The following is an 18756-nucleotide window of genomic DNA, read 5'->3' as shown; positions in this document are numbered from 1 at the left end:
TATATGTCTGATTGCAGGGCATTTGTACTTTTTTTTTGTGCGTGACAAGGATTTAAATTCTTGATGTAAGCATATAAATCTGCGGTTTTATTTGAGTGTCATATTTTAAATAAAAGTCACTCAGGTCACACTGGAGGAGGCAATGTATGTGACACTCGTGCACAGTGCCTGGCTCAATGGCCTGGCTTTGCCAGTTTACTTACCTCTGACAGGATATGATTGACAGAATCGTAATCCAATTAAAAGCACACATGCGATTGGCGAACCGGAAAGTCCTGCGCGATTATCCAATAGGAGCGCGCTAAATACTAAAGAGGTTTGTCTAGAATCATCCTCTGACGAATAGGATTGAGAGTTTTACGCCCGCAGTGATCCATGACTCCGCCCCCGGCTTCCATTTCTGAACTGAGGGGAAGCTGCCGCTCTCGCGTAGAGTCCTCGCCTTTTTTATATACTCATTTAAGTAAATAAACTAGGTTATCTGGCGTAAAATAGGACCATTGCTTAAAGGTAGTGAGTAAAACAGCAGTTATTGTTCATCGCGGTGTGCTGTTTGAGTAGTGGCTTGAAGTGTAGCTAGCATTTTATTCCCCATTTTAACTTTACTAAGCGGCGTTTTCCGCCGTTTTTTTTCTTTTCACCGCCCCGCTCACTCTACCCCCTTGTGCGTGAGTAGGGGCCTGCAACGTTGGTTTGGCCACGAGGCGCGTCGGTACAGTTGGAACAGGGCGATGGCGGAGTTCGGTAACGGACTAGCGGAGGAATCCCTACTAGATTCAGACCCCGGACATCCCGAGCTGGAAGACCCGGGTGTCGGAGACGAAGAACCGGGGTTAGAAGAGGGAGAGGCCGCAATTGAAGACCCGGTAAGTGAAGGGCATTGTTTCAGCTGTGAGAGCCCACATGCATACCAGGACACGTTATGGCCGAAGCGGAGTAACGTTATGGATAGCAGGCAAGAAATGTGTTGATAGTTTTTCACAAATCTCGGGCACACATGCTGTGTGCGTTACTGCTATTGCCAGGTCGATATTAACCGCCATTGTGGTTCACGCAGTGCAGCATAAATGGGTGGTGACATGCGTGGTGTCGGCAGCCATCTTGGCGCAACAGCGGCGCAAGTTTCTCTGCGCCAGGGAGCAGCTCGAGCTGTTGGGGGGGGGGGAAATCCTCGTCTCAAAAATGCGAGACAGAGATGCAGGAGACAGTCAGGGGCGAGGGTAGGACAGGCCGCCGCCATTAGCCGCAGTTCTGCGAGTCTACCTGTTTGAGAAGGCGACCTACTTACGGTAATTACATCTTTTATTCCATTTACCTTCACCATTATGCTGGCTGCTGCTGCATTTCAGGCACCGGTGTGAGCCTAAAAAATGACCGAGCATCAGCAGGCTAACATTAGCTTATCGCACGCACCAGCATCAAGGACTGCAGCTAAAATGACCAGTAGACAACCATAATCCCTAGTCACGAGATAAAACATTAAAATACAATTTGCCTGCTAGCTAGACTAATAGCTTGCCACTGCAGGACACTGACGTTCTAGCAAGCTAGCTGGTTTAACAAAGCTAGGGTGGAGATGGCAGACATGCACCTGATCATCTTTGTCTTATTTTGGACGACGGTTGATATCGCTCATCAGTGGAACATAGGATTTGCTTTAACGTTATGATGGTTCAAGATGCACAATCAGCAGTAGTGTGCCCAATTTTCATTTTCATTTTCCAGCACCTGCACACTCACGCATATTCCCTGATAATGTCTATGCATCATGTCCAGGTGGGTTTTTAGGTTGTAGTGCTGTCAGTCGGGCAGTGAGAGCGCGGCATACAACGCAGGAGGAGGGGGTTGCGGTATTTGAGGGGCTGGGTTTGCATCCTTTATATTTTGCTGGAGCAAGGAGAATCGGAGAAGGGAGGGGAGTGAAAAAGCTTGCACTGAATATGCGACAAAAAAAATAAGGAGCTACAGCATGTCAGTGTCGGATGGCATATTTTTAACAAGCTTGCTGTAAACGTGGATTGCTTTCACCACTTCCACGATCTCCACATGCACTATAATGCATGCAGATAAAGGTTGGAGGGCTGAGAAATGATGGGGCCATTATCATCACATGCAGTATGTCACCGTGCATTCCCCACCCCCTCTGGTGAGAGGACCTGAATTTAATATGGTCTGTCTGTGTCACTGCACCCAGTTGTACAAAGAGCCTTTACATTTCAAATCCTGTCAGCACAGGCACCAGCCCTGGGTGAAGCTGGAATGACTCCCACTGTGCTGCAGTGCACCACTGTCAGACAGGAGGGTCCGCTCCCACGTGGGGACATAGCCATCTCTCTATTCACTATAGGAATATTAAATTTTTTGGCTGTGATAGTGGGCTTCACTATGTCTTCTGTCCTCAGACCTGATCATCGGCACCGCCCCAAATGCATTTCCAGTTATTTCCCAAAAGGTCTAAATTGAGTTTCAGTTGTAGTAGAGCTGCAGCAAATCAATTCCCTTATTGATTAATATACAAATTAGGCCTATTTATTTACATGTTCAGTGTCAAAATAAATTAATAGCAAATGCTTATCTGGGTGCATGAGCCCATGGTGATGTCAGTTAGAATTATTGTATTTATAAAATAGAAGTAACCACATTCACATTTGTGTTAGTGTATGTACATGGTAAACAACAAAACAAAAATGTCTTGAAATTAATTATGGCTACTTGTGTTTACAAATGGTTTTACTCGTCATTTGGATTGTGTGTTGTATCCATTTAATGCTGTATTTGAACATGGGCTTTATAGTAATTGAGAAGTGACAGGAAACATGAACGGAGCGTGCCATACTGATTCATCACTTTGGTTTTAAGCTGTAGGAGGCAGCTACTGTACTGCCCAATTTTAAGGCTGTATGGTAAAAAAAATTATGTGGAGGATTAGAGGCATTGCAACTAGAGTGAAGGGTCAGGGGCAGTCGGACAGTACATTTTTAGATGGAAGTAGTGTCAATGTGTGTTTTTTTTTTTTTTTTTTTTTTTTTTTTTATTTGGGCAGAAACAACTAGGGCTGCAGCTATCGATTATTTTAATAATCGAGTATTCTACCGATTATTCCATCGGATAAGAAATACTTTTGTTTTATTCAAGAGCACTAATATACAATAGTTTGGTTTAATTTTCGGAAAAAAGCAACATTATTACCTACATTGCTTACAATATCCTCTCTCAAAAAACTAAACATTAAGTGCATTTAAGTGCCATATTACATTGTTTTTAAAGAAAACATTTTCACACAACCTCACACTAAGGTGTACATTAAACCTACATTAACATGACCTTAAGTTGTGCAACGTAACTTTCAGAACTACAAGTTTCAACCTGAGACTGATCTGTATATAGGCCTATATGTAAATATTAGTTATACTCAACCTATTTTCATTTATATATTTGATTACAATGTCACACAGCTCTGTTACACTTATGCTAGTAGATCATTGATCAGCTGTCTCTCCATGAAGAGAGAGTGAGAGAAAATGGTGCGCAACAATCAGCTGGTTTTCCAAAGGGATAGTCAACAAGTCGCGCTCTTTAGATCAAACTGTGGTCACCACTACGTATTTTCTTGTCTTTGTTTTTGGTAGTTGTTGTGTTTGGTGTAGTTTCATCGTCCATACGACTCTGTGATGTACTTTTGTTGGGTCCGCTTCGTGGAATGGAGTATTAAGTTAGACTCAATGTTTTCTGTTGAGATGCTGAAGCACTGACGGCGTGCTATTATCGTGGTAAGCTAGTTTGATTTTTCAGTATGTGATTTGTACAGAGTTTTCGTTTTAATTACGTTTGAACGGATTGCAAACTTTGGACACTCGGGCGTTTTCTCCAGCCTGTCTCTTCTTAGCCCCTCGCTATTTACGCTGCCGTCAGTCTTCATGGCATGTGTCGCCAGCAGCGTCAGCCCGGTGTGCGACAGTAATAATCCTCCGTGCGGAAACACCGTGAGCGATACAACGTTGGTAACATTGATTTAAATGAAGCTTCGAAGCAAATCATTTTGCATGGATGATTTTTAGTAATCAAATTATTCAAGTTACTCAAGTAATCGTTTCAGCCCTAGAAACAACACACACACTTGCTGCTTTATAGATTGAGGTCATGTTATGACAGCACCATCACTTAACCCATTTTGTCATCTCCTTGCTACTCTGCCATTTTCCCTAGTGTTGTCAAAGGGGAGTTATGGTCACATTTGTTTACATTTTCATGGCTAGATTTGGTAGTTTGTAAGCACTTGTTAGCATAGCATAACTGTCATCCACATTGTGTGATTATAACACTTGTGATTAATGTTTCGGTGAGTTGTATTGTGCTCATGATGGATTGACGGCTCTAATGAGATTTGTGTCTGTGTTTCAGGAGCTGGAGGCAATCAAAGCCAGAGTGAGAGAGATGGAGGAAGAGGCAGAGAAGCTGAAGGAGCTCCAGAACGAGGTGGAGAAACAGATGAATCTCAGCCCCCCACCAGGTGTGTTTTTCTTCTTTGTTGTATGTTCACGTCACTGTGTTTGTGTACAAGCTGCTTGTAACTAATGGCCCCTAGTATTTTTTCATGCTCTGGTTTTAGAGATGTTCCGATACCAGTATTGCTTTCGCCTCCGTTACCACCTAAAATGCTGGTATCGGGAAGTACTGGAGTTTATGCACCAATTTGATAGCACGTAATAAAGCCCTAAAGAAAATCTAATTTATTTATGTTCTTCTTCCGTTATAACGGACTGTCAAACTGGATAATAAAAGAAAGTTCTGTGGCCTTCACTGTTTGTTTGTTCATGTTATTCAAAGAGTTTAACCTGAGCCAGACCGACAGCAAAGATAGAAATCTTATCACATCAAAACAGGGATAGTAGTATACAGTTGTTAAAACATAATAAAATATATGACCCACTTGTATCAGATCAGTACTCGGAATCGGCCGATACGCAAGTTCAGGTATCGGGAAGCAAAAAATTGTATCGGACCATCTCTATCTGGTTTATTGGCATTTCTTTAAACCAATCACAATCCCCTTGGGCGGGGCTAAGCTCCAGACGCAGGGGCTGGTACTCTGCAAAAACGCCATATAAAGTTAAGTGTAAGTTTACAATACAGTAAAGTGAGCTATTTAAATTAGCTGGATACATGGTTAAACAACATTTGCTTTTACCGGTGTATCGCCGTGTGTATTTTGTCTGTAGCAAATCCCTGCCAATAGGTCCCAAACCGTACCAGTTACAGAGTAAATGCCGTAAACCTATTCTTTTGTAAATCTTTACAATCATTCACCAAATGAACCAAACAGGCCTGCCTTGTTGCACGATCCAAATTTTTCTTAAAACTGACCATTTTCTGCCTTTTAACTTTGCTCAGATGTTCCAGTTAATGCTGCTCTATGCGACCTCGGAGTTTAAAGCTAACTCAAAGAAAGCATAAGGTGAGGGACATCTGCTGGAACTACAGGCAGCAGCGGAACTATCCAATAAATGGACGTCGATATAGACTAGTGAGATTATAACAGACGGTTTAGAATCTTTGGTTATAATAACCTCTTTGGTTAAGTGTTTACACTTTGCTTCGTCGTCTTCAGCTCTTCTCTTGGGCTTGAAGTCCAGTAGTTGCACAATTTTAGTTTTCTTTGAGACGTATATCATGTCATCCCAAAAATGACATGAACTTAATAGTAAACAAACGGTGTTCACCGTTTGGTCCCCCCTTCATTAGCTTTTGTGGATGCGACCGCGCTACTTGATCAATAAAATAGCTAGCTTAAGCTACTGAATAGCAATTTGATTGAAGTGACTTTTTTTTTTTTTGTGGTACTGACATGCTCAGATTGTCACTAAACGTGTCTGATAACATTATCGGGTTTCTGTTATCTAAAAGATTTTCAACGTAATGGCTCAATATTTAAATGATTTCAACAATGTGGATGAGGTCGTTGGCTGCAGTCTAACGACGTCACAGTTGGCAACAATTAGCTCCGGTTAGCTCCATTATATAAAGATATGGAGTGGAGGAGACTGCCGCCAACCAAATGACGTTCAGGGAGCTTTCACAGCGGTGTTGCCGCGGCATTTCTACGGTTTGTTAATAAAGTTAATCCCACGGCAAGACCACCACCAGCAAGTTACTATTAATGATAGCCTCTGAGTCTGAAGTAAAGCGTTGATGCTGTCATGCACGCAGAGTGTGCAGTGTGAAAAATACATGCACATGATTGGGGAAAAAAAGTGTAATTTGAATATTATCTACCTGGGTGGGTCTCAATCTACCTTGGTGCGCCCAAGTAAAACCTGTGATGGGAAACGCTGGCGTCCTACGACCACCCTATGGACCTGAAGTGAATCATTTTGACGCGGTGTCATGCATGCGCAACTTCACGAAGGGGAGTGGCTAGAGGCTGCTGGTCTGTGTGCACTACATCGTTGATTGGGCAATTTAATTTTGGATTTTATCTACCTGGGTGGAGTGCCCGAGTAGAACCTATGTATGGGAAACGCTGGTAGATAAACTTTATTTTACAATATGCTGTTTAAACAACACCTGTTTCAATATTTTGGTTTCAGTTAAAATATTTTGTTGCTCATATAAATCCGTTTTTCCCCCTCCCCTGTGCAGTCGGCCCTGTCATCATGTCCATCGAGGAAAAGATGGAAGCAGATGGCAGATCTATTTATGTTGGAAACGTGAGTAATTGTCTCTTATAGATGCCATTTTGGCCACTGTCTTGTTTCTTGTTGCAACTTTGTAGATGACGTCAAAGAAAAATAATAGGAATGCACGTTATTGGATTTTGGCCGACATTCAATATGCCGATATTTTCAAACAAACTTTTGCCGATACTAAAATATACACACCTAACTTAATGAAAGTTGCTGTGAAAAGTTTGGATCATAAATCGGTACCTAAGGAACATAAAACAAACGTGCCGGCCTGGCTAATCATTTACTTAAACCTGAAGCCAGCATGCAAGACGCTGGAACTTGGCTTGGGTTTTGAAGAGCAGTAGCATTTATTCAGACAGAAACTGTACACAGAGTGCACCGCTACGTTCACAGCTATATACTATAAAGTGAATCCAGTGCTGCGTCAAAAACTTTGCGTGGCAAAAAATAAACTTCACACCAGCGCCGCCCTGACACACACAATGGCAGATAGGTTGACATAATCATCTGCTGTTGACATCTGGCCAGTTTTGCTCATCGGGCCGATTGTTTTTATTTTTTATAAATGACTAACATCGGCTGATATCGATGTGATTGGTGATACGTTGTACGTCCCTAAGATTTGGCAAAGATTTGTGAAGTGCCTGTATAAACTCACCCCCTTGTACTTTCGCAAGGTTTTATTGGTTTCAAAGTCTATATTAGTCTGGATTTGTATTAGGGCTGGATGATTAATCGAAACCGAAATTCAGAGCCTATAACCGACGTAATTTTACCAAGTCGGTTATTTTGGTCTTTAAATCCTATTAATATTTCCGCAGCCGCCCACTGTGTGTTAATGTACTTTCCCCTTAAAACATATTACGGCCGCTGCGTGTGTAGTCACGTGACTCCGCCCCGTCCAGTCTGCGACATTGAAGCAACATGGAGGACAACTCAAACACTGAGTCAACTCAGCAACAGGAGCCGGAGCCGCTTGTACCAAAAAACACGCCACCGAACAAACTCAAATCAAATGCAAACACTGCAGAAAAACTGTTAGAGCGACCAAAGGGAATACCAGCAATCTATTTCAACACCTGGAGCGCAATCACATTACCGAATATGAACAGTGCATGGCTCAAAAAAAAGAGGCTGACAATCGCCCAGCAACAAGTGCCTCCACAAAGCAGGTGTCGATAACACACGCATTTACAAATGCTACACAATATGAAAAGGATTCAAGAAAATGGAGAGAAGTATCTGACGCCATTAGTTACTACATCGCGAAGGACATGGCTCCCATAGCTACGGTGGAGCGCAGTGTGTTTAAACAACTCGTTAAAACACTTGACAGAAGATACACTGTGCCATCGCGACACTATTTTTCTCAAACTACTTGGTGTCCCCCTTGCTGGATAGTGAGAAAAATCCACTGGAATGGTGGGGAAAGCATCATGTACACTTCCCCAATCTAAGTGAGGTGGCAAAAAAGTATCTCTGCATACCAGCCACTAGCTCCCCATCAGAACAAGTTTTCAGTTCTGTAGGAAACATTGTTACATGCCTCAGATCCTGTCTGAAACATGAAAAGTTAAACATGCTAGTGTTTCTTAGTATAGAGAGTGACAGGACAAGATCCCTGAGAGGAAGATCAAAAGGTTTACAAAGGATACAAGTTATATTTACAATTTATTTTGTTTATAAGAGAAATGATATTTTACTTTTAAGATGACATGGCAATATTTACCATAATTGTTTACAAAAAGAACTATTTTAAAAGTTATTTTCTACATTTTGAGGAAAGGTTTTTACATTAAAATTTAAATTACTTTTTTATAAGACGTTTTTATTTCATTGTAAAATCTACTGTTGTAGATTTCAGTTCAGTTTAAAATATTTAATAAATAAGCATTAATTGCTATCTGTGTTAGCTTATTTTAGAATCACAAAGATAGGATTATATGCACTCTTTCATTAGAAAAAATAACCGTGAACATATTTACAGTATAAGATTTTTTTTTCTCCAATAATTGTAATCGAGGTAACTTGTTCGATTAATCGTGATTATGATTTTAGCCAAAATCGTCCAGCCCTAATTTGTATCCGCTTTGTGCATCTGGACACTTTAACCCTCGTTCTTTTTTGCAAAACCACCCAAGCTTGGTGAACCAACACGGTGACCGTGAGTGAAAAGCAATTTTCAAGTCCTGCCACAAATTATTGATTGGAATTAGGTTGGGGTCACTCCAGGACTGTGATAGATGAGGTTTATAGGGCCCCTTTTAAAGATGCTTTACATAACTCATTTCTTTACTTGCGTATCTTTGCCATTATGTTTGGGTTGTGGTCAAGTACAAAGCTGTGACTGGTGAAGCACCTGGGCAACCATAGTTTTATCCAGAGTATGTTAAACCTCAGCCATTGAGCCTAGTAACTTCTCAGAGTTGTCTTTTGGTAGCCTCCCACACATGGATGATTGTATTTTTATATATGGGCTTGATTTAAATTAATTTGTCTTTTAGGTCTGTCTATAGTTATGTTTTTCCTAATATTTTGTGATCACAAAAAATACACAACTTGCAACATAAACAACCGCCCCCCCCCCAATTATCACCACCCACCCAGATAAAAATCAAGAAAAGATGACAGTAACTACAATATTCCAGACCATTCAACAAAATAGACTATCATAAACCAAATTAACATATGTATAAATGACAACACCATAAGCCTATCACACATGTCTCTCCCTAGCACAAAGCTTCTTTTCCTTATATTTTTTAATGCCTCAGTCTCTTCATTTAAAAGTTATGCTGTGTTTGTCGTTTTCATTTTAGTCTGCCTAATTTAGTACATTAAAAGTGACGTAAAAATCTGCAAAAGTGCACATGCTCACATATCCCAGCTCTCTTGGTGTGTAACATTTTATCCTGTCTTTTTTCAGGTGGACTATGGTGCCACGGCAGAAGAGCTGGAGGCTCACTTTCATGGCTGCGGTTCAGTAAACAGAGTCACCATCCTATGTGACAAATACACAGGGCATCCCAAAGGGTAATGCACTATCATTATACTGTATTTTTTTCATTAAGCAATGGGGGGGTGGATGACAAATTACTATCTTGTGTGGCAAATATTCCACAGTGTTACACTATTGGCATAGAAATGAGACAAAATCAAACTGGATGGACAAATTAATAAAATGAGTTTCACTAAAGCTGAAAGCTTGACTGTGATCGTTTTTGTTTAAAAAAAAAAAAAAAAAAAAAAAAAAGCCAGGGCTCAACAGTAATGGTTGCTTGGGACCAGATTTGAACAACTGTCAAACATTTTGTAAGTTTGGATTTCACTTTTCCTGTGTTAAAAAAATACAAATGCCATCAGCCTAGAATATTCTGTATAGGTAAAAGAAAGTTACATTAAATCCCACCACAACTGGCTTTTAACTTCATACAAACGTAAGTTATTCACCTTCAGGGAAATGGATTTCCTTTACCATTTAGATGTTTGTAATCCTCTAAAATTACATTAGTGGTATGTCTATAAAGAATCAAAATACTGTTGCTGTCATGCTTTGCATGTTGCTGCCTTACGGGTGTCAATGAAACGGCCCATTTGTGTGACGTCTTGTTGCGTTCTTAAATTCCCCCCCCAACAGAGGTGTGTGTGTGTGTGTGTGTGTGTGTGTGTGTGTGTGTGTGTGTGTGTGTGTGTGTGTGTGTGTGTGTGTGTGTGTGTGTGTGTGTGTGTGTGTGTGTGTGTGTGTGTGTGTGTGTGTGTGTGTGTTTCAGCTGTTACACAAACTCCCGGGCAGTTCAGTGCTTGAGTTTTGTTTGATATTTGACTTGACAAACTTGCATTGTCAAGTGCAATGCCCAAGCTACAATACGTTAACTTCAAACTGGAATGATGAAGCGTTTGGGTTCATTTCTTTAAAGTAGCTACCACGAAGGTTTACCTATTTTGGATTAGTCATATACCACCCTACTTTTAACCAGCTAATCTATTGTGCTCTATTGGAATAACTGACCCCAGACAACTCTTTAACAAAAGAGGTACTGTTTACTGAACAATAACTTAAATGTATAAATAACATTTAGCCATTGGATTGAACAAAAAAAATAACACAAATCAACTATAAAAAATCAATAATACTGCAATATTTCTTCAAATATTATACACAACTACCCCTTTACCAGTTTCTCTATCAGTTTCCACTTATAACACTCCAGCTACACAAAATGATTCCTCCTTACAGCAGTTTCAATGTAAACTTACTCAAACCCTTTTAAACCACTGTTACCACACACCCAACCACCCACACATGCCGAGAGAGAAAAAAGAAAAAGAAAAAAGTTGCTCATGTGTGCTCATCCGTTAGCTCCAACTTTAGCCAGGCACACTAGCACAACGTTTGTTCTAAACCACTGCTGTTAGTGAGTAGTGTAGCTACACCTCTACAGCTTCGTTATTCCACTTAGATCGTTTCCAAGCTAGCTAACTATTCTAGCGTCTCTCGATGTTTCTCAGTGTTTTCTTTCCTCTTCTCAATTTGCGATCCTCTCTACTCTTGTGTGTGTGTGTGTGTGTGTGTGTGTGTGTGTGTGTGTGTGTGTGTGTGTGTGTGTGTGTGTGTGTGTGTGTGTGTGTGTGTGTGAGTGAGAGAGAGAAACTGGTTAGCTAGGCTACTGAGAATGTTATTTTTTTCATTTGAATGTTTCTGCCGCGGCCGGAAAATTAACAAGCGATGTCATTGCGTTATAATCTATTATGGTGGGCCACTGCATCGATGCAGCATCGTCCATGTCCGCGATGCAATGCATTGATTATTTGATTAATTTCAACACCTCTACTGATTCCTTTTTTTCAAAAGTTGAGTCAGACTCACCTTTTTGCCGTTTATTTATTCTTTTTAATGGAAAGACCTGCGTTTTTGTCAGGTGGCCGACACAGGCAGTCTTAATGTGGCCTTATGGTGTTATGCAAGAATCTAGGTACCATATAAAGCTCAGTGACATGTCAGATTGGTGTTGAGAATCAGGTTTATTCAACTATTAATCAAAGTGAAGATTGAGCAGTAGTACAAGTATTCCACATCAAGTTGATTGCTTCTTTTTTTTCTACTTCAGGTTTGCCTATATTGAGTTTGCAGACAAAGAGTCTGTAAGGACAGCCATGGCTTTGGACGAGTCCCTTTTCAGAGGAAGGCAGATAAAGGTAAGACATTTTGAAATTTTAGCTATTACTTTTTCAACTGGGAGCGTCTAACATTGAGATTTCAGCAGTCGTCAGTCAGAATGACAAAAGTGACCCTATTGTGAGCGTAAATAAGAATCGGGGCAAAGTGACAGTTTCATTTCCTCCTGAAATGTAAACAAGATCAGTGTTTTTCCTGCATAGAGGAATTTTTGGTGCCTCTCAACAGAGAGTAGAAGTGGAAGTTAACTTGTGTGGACAATAAGCAACTACTATACTGTAGGGTAACTACATAAAAATAACGGTTCGGTTCATTTTTGGTACAGTACGGGAAAAAATTCCAAGTAAAGAAGCAAAAAAAGTGCTTGTTTATCATGAACTTTTATAAATAACAATCGGTTTATTTTTTTTAACAAACTTTTAAATGAATTGTAATAAATACAATAGAAGAACTAAAATACTGCTGCAAACCACTACCAATAAGTTCTCTAATGAATAAAGATTTTCAAAACAATATAACATAATAAAATATACAGCGGTGGAAGAAGTATTCAGATCCTTTACTTAAATAAAAGTACTAATACCACACTGTAAAAATACTCTGAAAGTAGAAGTTTGGAAGGTTTGTCCTGTTGGAATTTGGTTAATTGAACTCCCTTGCTTGATTCTCGCTCCTCAGGTTGGCGCTAAGAGAACAAACAGACCAGGCATCAGCACCACAGACCGCGGCTTTCCACGGGCTCGGTTCCGGTCACGGGGTGGAAGCTTCTCATCACGTGCACGCTACTACAGCGGCTACACGCCACCCAGAGGCAGAGGACGGGCCTTCAGGTGAGCTGACGCCGATGCCTCACTTCTGACACTGGGAGAACACTGCACCTGCATGCACTGCACCTCACTCGGTGTTTGCCGAAAGGAAAGGGCAGGATAGACTAGGCGGACCATCATGACCAGCCAGAATTAGCAGTTGTTCTTAAATATTTACATAGATCTTTATTTGGTATTTGTTGGACAGGTGAGAGATTTAGCTAAGGATTAGACTGTTTATAAACTGTGTTGCCAGTTTTCATTGCATGCCACATCACATAAAACCATTTCAGTTTAGGCAAACGGACTCGGTGCACATCAGTTTGTTCTTCCCCGGCTGTACATACACACTGCATTAGTTGTTTTGAGCTGCGTGAAGATCAGTACAGTGACTTGTAGCATTGCTTTACTCTGTTGCAGCTTTGTGGCAGCTGCTTAATGCTCCATCCCATCAGTACTATGTTCGAAACCTGTCATTACTGGCATTTTTGTGATCCGTATTGAACAACCGAATAAGCCTGGTGTTGATCAGAGTGTTGTGCACTGGGATTCTGCTGGCTTTCTACATAGTGTTTTGATAGGCTTCAATTCAGAGCTCTGCAGTGGGGCCCTGTGAGTCTTTTGTAGTCTTGTTTCTACCGCAAGGCCACTGCAAACAAATTTTACAGCATGTGATTAAAACACTTTTTCTATAAATGATATGATACAAAAAACAACCAAGAGGTTAAATTAAACAGTCATCTACTGTACCGTCCCTCTTTTATGTAAGCTGTGGCTAGCCCTTGTAGGCAGTAAGAAATCAAGGCTACAAAGAATTTCACTGGTAACTCCATATAAGCCCTGTGGAGCCATCTTGTTTTTTTCTGTTGAGACGACAAAGGAGGTGTCGTGCCAAACACGTTGATCAGCATGCCAACTTCCCCACACATGCACTGAGCTTTGAGACTGAGAGATTCTGATTTGATTATCCCTGAAAAGCAGCTGGATCATTCAGGCCGTTGCTTACTACTTAATGTTTAACTAAGAACATTTTCCAGATGAGAGCGCAGCAGTTACATGCACATTTTTTCTCTCTCTCTCTCTCTCGTTTGATTTTTCCCCTTGCTTTTGACTCGAGTATTTGGGCAATGAATTCCCATTTCAGCAAGGCTGCCTTTTTTAAAATAACCACAAGAAAGGGTTACATCCCTATTGATTCCTTTGTGTGAGAAAGTGTCTGAACCTCAAGGTCAGAATCTCTCTAATCACTCGGTGTACTCCCACACATACCAAGAAACCCGAACCCTGCCAGTTTACTCACTGGGATTTGGCCCGAGCTGCAGGACAAGGCACACAAAGACTTGGGGAGAAGCTGAGGGGTTGTTGATATTAAAGTCTCCAGAAGCTGAAAGTGCTGATATTAATTGGTAGTTGACTAGCTGGAAGACTCCAGGCATTATTTGCATTTTATTTTGAGGGCTTTAAGTTGTTGGGTTGTATGCGTAAGTAAGACTTACTGTGATCGTTGGACTTTAAAGTTCTGTCGTCTGACTGATTTTACAGTTATGTGAACTTAATGGAAGTAAGATTTGACATCTATCGAAAGGCTGTGAAAAAAAATCATAAGTCGGTCAGATGGAACCTGGCAGTTCCTAGGTCATTAAATCATTTTTGTTGCCACTAGTGATTTGACTGTGACTGTACTCATAATCATAGAAAACACCCTGTATAGAGTATAACTGATCTTTCCATTATGTAACAGCATGGGTTAATATGTTCTAATCACCCACAGAGAATAGCATGCAGTGAGCGGAGTTGTTCCACTTGAAATGGCCTTGATCGCTTCTTGCGGAGGAGAGCAGAAGGGCTGTCTGGTTGCTACATTAGAAATTCATACTTAAAGCTACATTGTGTAAGAATTTCTCCCATCTAGCGGTGAAATTGTGTATGACAACCAACTGAATATTACCCCCATTCTGAGCGCATTTAAACTCCTGCGGTGGCCGAACCCAAAATTAGCAACAACTTCGTCCGTGAGTGTTCCTTCCAGTGTAACAATAGTTGTACGTTATTTTGGTACCATTGCTAACATCAGCTATCGGGTTCCCAAACATATGCGAGCTAATGTTAGTAAAGTATTAGTGCTATCATTATTCTGTATATTGTACAAATAGTGTAAGGCAGTGTTTACAGCGTAGGAGAGAAGCAACGGAGGTTTGTTTTTTTAATATTTCTCTGAGCAGTATGAACGATGTCAATGAAACCGAAATTAGCTCTTAGTATCTCCATCGTTTACATGCCGCTGTTCTAGCTGTAGCTAGTCTGTGTTACAACTGCACATGACGTGAGTTGTCTGCCAGGGAAATCACGACACATATGATTACGTTTATGTTTAAGGTAGACAATCTTTTTTTTCACCATTGACGCAAGGAACAGTATCCTAGATGTCCTTCTAGTGTTATGCACAACCACGCTATAGTTGGCCAAGCAAGTAACAACTATAAAACGTATACAAATAAGGCAGAATTACTTTTCGAGAAGAAAGCAGGCAACTTTGGCGTCCCTTTTTTAAAATCCTTGCTCCTTATGAGCTCTTTCCATCTTGGAAAAGCCACTCCAATATTAAATTGGTCTTGTTGCTTTGCCTGTCACGTTGTCGTTTTAATTCTCTTTTTAGCTTCCTTGGTGTCTCCGTTACATGTCGTTGAGAATAGGCGTAATCCTCCATTTTCAACAGGCTTTCAAATCTGCAGCAGTCCCTGGCATCAGTCACAGTCATTAGTGCCACTAAGTGGAAAAGCGTGAAAGTATGTCCCTCTTTGGCCAATGTATTTTAAAGATGGAGGCGCAACATTAGTTGGTAGAAGTAATTGAGCAACGAATGAGCACATATTTGTGACAGAACAAAGGGGTTTTTGCTTAAGAATAAACTAAAAAAAAAAATGACACAATGGAGCTTTAAGTCTGTGCTGCAATTTAACTGAATCGGGCTATGATCGGAACCAAATAACACTTTTTATTAGTTTTATTTTTTTCCACTGGTGCCTTGTCTTGTCGTTGGAACACATCCATGGTGAAGAAAAACGCAAAATCTTTGCATGACCCATTATGTGCTTGGGAAGATTTCACAGTGTTTGGCTGTGGCCATGCAATCACAGTCCAAGAGATGTTTCATTAACGTGTAAGTGTTACAGCGCCTATCATTGTTTATAAGAATTAAGACTCGAGGCCACAGCAAGTATTTTTCTGTGCAGGCTAAAGTACAGCCTTGTCTGCCAGGATTTAATAGCATTAAAGGACAACACAGCCAAATAGTGGCCTCTGTCTACCACCTCAAATCCTTGCACCCTGACTAAAAGCCTCTGAGTAAAGAGTCATTCATGTTTACATGCACTTAAGAAATTGGCCTCTGGCTGCAAAAAGTATTTTCTCCGGTATTGCATCCATTAATGTTGTTATTGTCATCTTCCCAAGTTAGCATGGTGAAAAGCCAAGATTTTGATGTGAGCCAGAAGATGATACTGTACTCATGATGTGGAAGAACCTTTTTTTGCTTTTCTGTGCTTATGTAGAGCGTATGTCCCTGCATGTACATGAACCCCCCCACTCCCCCCCCACCACACACACACACACACACACACACACACACACACACACACACACACACACACACACACACACATACTCCAACCCAGATTCACCTTTACAGCATTCACTTCCAGAAACGAGGGTTCATTACTGCAGCCTGACCTCAGCATCTAGCCTGACAACCACTGGCTTCAGTCCCAGTGTGACATTTTTTTGTTTGTTGCCACTGAATGATGTGTGTATGTGAGAAAGAGAACCTGATGTGTGGAAGGTTTGCTGCTGCCTGGCTTCTGTATACGTGTTGGGCAGTGTTTTTAGTATATAAGAATGGTGCAGTTGTAAGTCCTGTCCCCGCGCGCTGTGTCTTGCTGGGGGTATGTGTGTGGTGCTGTTTGTCCTCAAGGTCTTTCCCCACAGTGACCCCAGAGGCGGCTCTCGCAGAGAGAGAGAGAGAGAAAGAGGGAGAGAGAGTGCCTTCGCTGTCCCCTCACACCCACACACTAATCACTATTCCAATATCTGGAAGTCAAACCATTTTTTCCTCTCTTGACAAAGCTGCTTTCAGCTTCTTTCATCACTGTAGGCTATTCTTCCAGACTGAATTGTTTTTACCACAACACAGGGTGAGATCAAAGGCCCAATACCGTTAAGATGGTATGTCGATATAGTAATTTGTGTCATTCATTTTGATATAAATATATTCTTTCCCCCTTTCAGTTTGCAGACCCTTTCTCTGGCCACAATCGCACACACACATATATATATATACTATATAATATCACACCAGGAAATTGGTGTCAGTCTTTTTAAGCCAGACAGAAAAAAACTCACCCTCTTTTTCTCTCTCTTTTCCAGGGGCCGAGGGCGAACAACATCGTGGTATTCCCCTTACTAAACACCCCCCTCCCTCCCCGACACTCCCTTACTATCAACCCTCTCCCCTCTTCCATTTAAAAAAAAAAAAAAAAAAAAAGAATGAAAAAAAGCCCCCTCCCCCCCTTCCCCAACAATAAAAGAAGAGAACCCCAGAAGAGAGAAAAAAAAAAGAAAAAAAAAAAAAAAAAAACTTCTCCTGGACAGAGAGCCTGACTGGCCGCAGTGTGCGATTGTGTGTGAGTGCGTGTGCGGAGGTTGATGCAGTCACACCTGGTAAGGTATAAGTTGGCCATTGGGGAAAGAATACAGTGGCAGATTTCTTTGTTTTTTGTTGGTTTTGAGGGGAGGGAAGGGGGATGGGGAAGATGGTGGTATCTCAGGCTGCAGATGTGTCTCCTTTGGTCTGGCTGTGACCTCCTGCTTTCACACCATCACCAACACAGCCCACCCACTCACCCTCCACCACCACCAAAACAAGAAAAAAAAAAAAAAAAAAGAAAAAAGAAAACAAACATGGGAGGAAACAGCATCAAGAAAATATACTGTTTATTTTTTTTTTGTTGTTTAATGTACCGTACAGATGTAAACTTCCACTAGCCAGAGTATTTGTTGTTGTGTTTTAGGTTTGTGGTTTGGAGTATATCATTACCTCCCCACCTCTCCCTCAACCCTTTTTGTATCTGCCGTTTTCTACCTCTCACCCCTACCCTCCGCTGCATTTTATAACTCATGCTTTTCTTCCCCCTGCCTCCCCTCTTCTTTGGCTCTTCACACCATGGATTGTGATTTATTTTTTTCTTCCTCTGGACAGTCATGGTCCTTCAGTGTTCAATGGGATTGTACATGCATAGATTATTTTTTTTTTTTTTTTTTCCTTCTCGTGGGCGGGGTTCCTCCTGCTGCCACCTCCCCGTCTCTCCTCCATACCTGTCCCCTCCAACTCAGGCATGGCCATGTCTCGTTTTATTCTTTTGACAGGCATCAATGTATTTATTTCGTGCAACCCCTCCATCTCCCCCACCACCCCTTTTCCCCCTCTCTCCCTCTGTGCTCCTTGTCTCCCGTCTCTCCTCCTTCCCCTCCCCGGTCCTCTCTCTGTATATTAGACCACTTCTTGTCGTTTCAGGTTTCAGGACCAGTGGAGGCTGACGACCCCTCCCCAGGTGGCGCAGGCCCCCCCCACTGTCTCCGCAGCGTCTCTCTCTCTCTCTGCTCCCGCTATGCACACTCACCCCATCCTGTCCGTGTGGGGGGGCGGGGGAGGGGGGCAGGGTGACCACAGGCCCGCCGCGGGGGGCATTTACTACAACAGCAAACGCTGACGATGCTTTTAGTCCCTTTTCACACACTTACACTCTCTCTCACACGAACACACCACAGCACACTGCAATACACACAGCATCTATCAGGCAGCCAATCCAACACATGATTTATATACAGATATACTGAGTGGCAGGCAAATTTGCGTGCGAGTGAGGAAGGCAGGACCAGAGGCAAGGGTATTTTTTTGGGGTGTACAGTGCGGACCTTAAGGCACTCCCTTTCTCTGACGCGCAGTGCAGTCACGGCTTGTCTGAGGAAAGCTGACGAACTAACGGCTTTGATTATTAATTTAATAAATGGAGTGGGCGGAACTGTTATTTTA

At 41.6% G+C, this 18756-nt stretch overlaps 1 protein-coding gene across 3 annotated transcripts; it reads left to right on the top strand.

Moving 5' to 3' along the window:
- Window positions 1-362: 362 nt before the first annotated feature.
- pabpn1 (poly(A) binding protein, nuclear 1) lies at window positions 363-18497 on the top strand. Of its 3 annotated transcripts, none has more exons than XM_028569482.1 (7): window positions 363-866; window positions 4402-4510; window positions 6640-6707; window positions 9613-9719; window positions 11795-11882; window positions 12541-12692; window positions 18238-18497. In XM_028569482.1, exons 1-7 carry the CDS (start codon window positions 732-734, stop codon window positions 18431-18433), a joined length of 855 nt encoding a protein of 284 aa, XP_028425283.1. In that variant the 5' UTR covers window positions 363-731; the 3' UTR covers window positions 18434-18497. The 3 variants fall into 3 exon arrangements, with proteins under 3 accessions (XP_028425283.1, XP_028425284.1, XP_028425285.1); XM_028569483.1 differs by lacking the exon at window positions 18238-18497 and adding an exon at window positions 17091-17190 and having other exon boundaries at window positions 365-866; XM_028569484.1 differs by lacking the exon at window positions 363-866 and adding an exon at window positions 1170-1289.
- The last annotated feature ends 259 nt before the right edge of the window (window positions 18498-18756 follow it).

This window comes from Perca flavescens, chromosome 22 (genome assembly GCF_004354835.1).
Source record: "Perca flavescens isolate YP-PL-M2 chromosome 22, PFLA_1.0, whole genome shotgun sequence".
Lineage (NCBI taxonomy): Eukaryota > Metazoa > Chordata > Actinopteri > Perciformes > Percidae > Perca > Perca flavescens.
This window is presented reverse-complemented; position numbering and strand designations above follow the sequence as displayed.

Excerpts from the sequence above, each read along its gene's own strand:
- pabpn1 (XM_028569482.1), top strand. The coding sequence starts at position 732 with ATGGCGGAGTTCGGTAACGGACTAGCGGAGGAATCCCTACTAGATTCA. Across the intron at positions 9,720-11,794 it reads TACACAGGGCATCCCAAAGG|GTTTGCCTATATTGAGTTTG; the intron begins GTAATGCACTAT and ends TTTCTACTTCAG. Across the intron at positions 11,883-12,540 it reads TCAGAGGAAGGCAGATAAAG|GTTGGCGCTAAGAGAACAAA; the intron begins GTAAGACATTTT and ends CTCGCTCCTCAG.